Genomic DNA, 4,392 nt, shown 5'->3' with positions numbered 1-4,392 from the left:
TTCACTCAAGGATGAGCTGAGCGATTCAGTCACCAGCTTTGATGGTGAACGGGGAGTCAGAGTTATTGACCATCAGGACTAAGACCTTGCCTCGGTAGTCGATTACTCCTGCAGCAACATTGATTTCTTTTAGCACTAGACCAGACCGGGGTGCAATTCTTCCATAGTGTCCTTCGGGGATGGCCAAGATAAGGTCAGTGCCTACCAGACCACGCCGCCGGGCTGGGATAATGAGGTGGTGCACAGCAGAGATGTTGTATCCTGCTGTGCCACTAGTCTTTCGTTTGGGGAGTGTTGCATGCTCTGAGGTGGGAATAACGAGGAGTTTGTCTTCTGTTGGTTCTGGAAGCAGGGTAGTCACGGCCTTCTTCAGTTCTAGCTGAGCCACTTGCCTTTGGTACAGGTCCATCTTCCAGGCCCTGGTCTCTTCCTTTGTCCACCGATGGTTCAGTTCAACCCGTCCGGTCTTCCAGTCTATCTTGGGGTTTTTGAGCTTGAGCCAGGTATGGCCAAAGATGATGTCTTTTTTGCCAATGTTACCAATGTAGGCTTTGACAAATTGGGGTTCTCCGCTTATCTTGTACAATAAGAGGGCTCTTCATGTGATAAGCACTTCTTTGTTCAGAGTTCCGTCCACATTGAAAATGGGGATGGGTCAGGGAAGAGGTTTTGTCTGAAGCTGATGCTCTCGGACAAATCTCGGGCTGATGAAGATTCCGGTTGTGCCGCTATCAATGAAAGTGCGCGCCTCAACGTCTTTTCATCCCACAGTAATTAGAATGTGCAGAGCATGATCATTTCGGACTACTAGAATTACACGGGACAGTGAAATGGATATGGGCAGTGATTGCGTTGGCTCACCCTGCCCCTTCGAAAATCCTCCAGCATGAGTTCCTCGTACAGTTCCCGCTTCTTGTCAGCAGAGAGCACCTTGATTCTGGCGCAGAAGTCATCCTTCCCAGATCCTCCCTGGTTCGGCCTTTCACCCCCTTGTCATGCAGCCGCTTTCTTGTGGCAGTCCTTGGCACTGTGGCCCTTGATGTGGCAGTAGAAGCACAGGTTTCCATCCCTGTGGAGCTTCCAATCGGCCTCATTGAGAACGGCTCCTAGTTCCCACTTTCTTCCTCCCAAAGTGGAAGTGAAGGTTGATGCAATGGTGGCAGCGTCGATATCCATTGGTTTGCCGTAGTCCCTGGTGTCAGTGATGAGAAGGGCTCCTTTCTTGACTGTATTGGTGTTTCGGATTTTGTCATACCAATCCTTCATGGTTTTGGGTCGGTCTCTGGCGACCCTTGTTGTGAGGGAGAGGTAGAGCTCATTAGGAAGCCCCCTGATGAAGTTGGTGTGGAGAGTGTGGTAGTTATTTTTGACGTGAGTGGTTCCATTGACCTCGGTGTCCTTGAGCTGAGCCTTCTGTGCTAGCTGTTCGAAATGGGTGATGTAGTCGCCAAGGGAGAGCGCAGTCTTCTTGTCCTTCTGTCACTCTGGGAGTTTCATCAGGACCTGGTGTGCTTTGAGTCGTGTCCCGTGCTCAGGGAATGCTTGTTCAAGGGTGTCGACGAAGCCTGCCCAAGTGGAATAGACCTGGGTTCCCCCTGCCGACTTTTCGTAGTACACATCTACCCACATCTTCCCCAGGTCCTTCCTCATTAGTGCTACAGTGAAGGCGATCTTGGCTTCATCGCTGAGTGCGGTGTTGTTGGTAGTGACAAAGTAGGAGAGGACGCATTGGATAAAGTGTCTGAGGTCCTCGGCCTTTCTACTGAAGGGTTCAGGAGCAGGGATGTTGAGACAGAGGGGTCAATTGGCTGTTATCTGTGGGAACTGGTATGCTGCGAGAGCAGCAGCGATGCACTGATCAAGGTCTGCCTGAGTGAACATCGCCATGGGGAGTTCAACTGGTGCATTGGTTGGTGCGAGTGGAGCTGGTAGTGGTGAAGGTTCAATGCTAGGAACCTCGACAGAGTTGTATTGTACCTCAGGGAGTTGGAACAGTTGGTTGTTGGTGGGTGATCATAGTTGCTCGGTTGTTCGGCTAGGTTCTATGATAGAAATGCGTAGGAGGGTGAATATGTCTTCTGATCGAGAGGGTGGGTGTCTCTGGTAGTATTCAACAAGCTTCTGGTGTGCGACGACTTGTGGGTTTGGGCCAGTTGCGCGAGACCAACTGCTGGCTTGGGGATAGATGGGGGCACTTTCTACAGTTGTAATGAAACAGCGGTCGGCTAGGTCATACTGCAGGAGAGGAGATCCTATGAGGGCTGGTAGTCCCAAAGAAACTGGGTTGACTGTGTTGGTCAATGTGGTGGTGAATGATTTGTTCAACTAGGTAAAACTAGGAACGTAGCTTATAAGTTTGACCTTTTGATACAATGGTCTACACTCCTATGTTGATTCCTGACTCGTAGATAACAAGTGAGGGCTTATGGACAGTGCATTGTCCGGAAGATCGAGCAAGGAAGTTGAGAATAACCACTACCCCAAGTGAAGAGAAGCAGAGACTTGAATTGGTAGCCAGGTCAAACTTAGGGTTCAACCAACTAATGGTACAACTATTTATACAAGTACTGGCTACACACGGACCATCGTGTCTATGTGGTCATGTTAGTAAAGAGAGAAACATAGTGGTACGATACCAGATATGAAGTGCACATGGACCCCATTATGTAAGCTACATAATGTTCAACCTGTGGGTGAGCACTAAGATGGGCACCAGTATGGGTGTTAGTAGTACAAGAAATAGAATGGAAAGACAAATGTTTCAGTTTTGTCCTGGGGTTAAACGTGAAAGTGAAAATAGATAATGTCATCCAATTACGTGATCTGGTCATTTCACCTACTACATCTGTCAAAGGTGAAAGACACCAGTCCACACAATTAGAAACAGCCCTCCCTCACCATGGATTGTTTCAAACATCTGACCACTGACTTTTGGGCCTAAACAGAGCCTATGAAAAATGCATCCAGCAAGTTATATCATGTTTCCTTAGCTAGCCAGCCTCAGTGAACTTTCAGCTTAATGTGTGCTCAAAATGTGCTTGAAGTGGTGATTATGTCATACAAGCACCCCTGAAGGGTCTGCTGGTGTACATTCAAAGCAATATTACATTTTGAAACATTTGTCTTTCCGTTCTATTCCTTGTACTACTAGCGCCCATACTGGCGCCTGTCTTAGCGCTCACCCGCAGGTTGAACATTATGTAGCTTACATAATGGGGTCCGTGCGCACTTCGTGCCTGGTATCGTACCACTACGTTTCTTTCTTCACTAACACGACCACATAGACACGATGGTCCGTGCGCAGTCGGTACTTGTATAAGTAGTTGTACCATTAGTTGGTCGAACCCTAAGTTCGACCTAGTTATTCATTCAAGTCTCTGCTCCTCCTCGCTTGGGGTAGTGGTCATTCTCGACTTCCTCGCTCGATCTTCAGGACGACGCACTGTCCATAAGTCCTCGCTCGTTGTCTACGAGTCAGGCATCAATATAGGAGTAAAGACCGTTGTATCAAAAGGTCGAACTTTCTAAGCTACGTTCCTAGTTTCACCTAGTCGAACAACTCATCCACCATCACGTCGAACAACGCAGTAAACCCGGTTCCCTTGGGACTACCAGCCCTCGCAGGATCTCCCCTTCTCCAGTACGACCGAGCAGACCGTTGCTTCGTCACCACCACAAGAAGGACTCCCATCTATCCTCGAGGCGGCTCCTGGGTTCGCGCAGAAGGTTCCAACCCGCAGATTGTCGCCCACCAACAGCTCGTCAGCTATTACCAGAGACACCCTCCCGCTCACCCAGAAGACGTATTCGCCATCCTACGAATCAACGTTGAACCAGCACAAACAACAGAGAACCTACAGTCACCTGTTAACGAACAACCGTTCGAGCTCCCGGACGTTGATAGGCGCCGAGCCCCGCTGGGCCCCGATACACCTCTTTCCGGCACTTCGACTCAGTCTCCCAACAGTTCGATTTCGCCTTCGACGCTCTTCGACACCTTCGACGATGCGCGACGCTCACTCGAAGCTCGGCACGGTCGTCCCGATGCCTCGCGCGTAGATCCCGGAACATCTCCCGCATTCGGCGAACAATAGGGCCACTTGACGCCGCTCGGCCAAACGCGCGCTTCGCTCCAAGCCACACCGAAGTAGCCGGTCTTTCCCGATTAGGTATCGAACCTCGCGGCATGCCTTCAACGACGGATACCGGTCCGAAGTGGCCATATGTTTCTCTTCATCTCCGCGTTCGGCATGACGTCACTCTACCGATGGACTTGGTATGTGCCCCTCGGTGAGGCAGCTTCTTGAGGAACAATGCAAAGCCCCTTGTACTAGTGTGCCACTTTCGATAGTCGTAGCGTCCTGTGTAGTATAAAATCTGTCGTACTTCTCT

General features: G+C 50.0%; 2 protein-coding genes across 2 annotated transcripts; one reads left to right on the top strand and one right to left on the bottom strand.

Annotated features, from left to right (window-relative positions):
* Positions 1-993: 993 nt before the first annotated feature.
* POSPLADRAFT_1059573 (hypothetical protein) lies at positions 994-1,887 on the bottom strand (the record flags this gene model as incomplete). Its single annotated transcript, XM_024481174.1, has 3 exons — positions 994-1,476; positions 1,585-1,759; positions 1,826-1,887. The coding sequence occupies 3 exons, from the start codon at positions 1,885-1,887 to the stop codon at positions 994-996; spliced, it is 720 nt and encodes a 239-aa protein (XP_024336182.1).
* Positions 1,888-2,678: 791 nt separating this feature from the next.
* On the top strand, positions 2,679-4,094 carry POSPLADRAFT_1059572 (hypothetical protein; the record flags this gene model as incomplete). Its single annotated transcript, XM_024481173.1, has 2 exons — positions 2,679-2,693; positions 3,552-4,094. 2 exons carry the CDS (start codon positions 2,679-2,681, stop codon positions 4,092-4,094), a joined length of 558 nt encoding a protein of 185 aa, XP_024336181.1.
* Between the last annotated feature and the right edge of the window lie 298 nt (positions 4,095-4,392).

Source organism: Postia placenta, assembly GCF_002117355.1.
Source record: "Postia placenta MAD-698-R-SB12 unplaced genomic scaffold POSPLAscaffold_12, whole genome shotgun sequence".
NCBI lineage: Eukaryota > Fungi > Basidiomycota > Agaricomycetes > Polyporales > Adustoporiaceae > Rhodonia > Rhodonia placenta.
The sequence above is the reverse complement of the archived record's forward strand: the minus strand, read 5'-3'. Positions and strand labels throughout refer to the sequence as shown.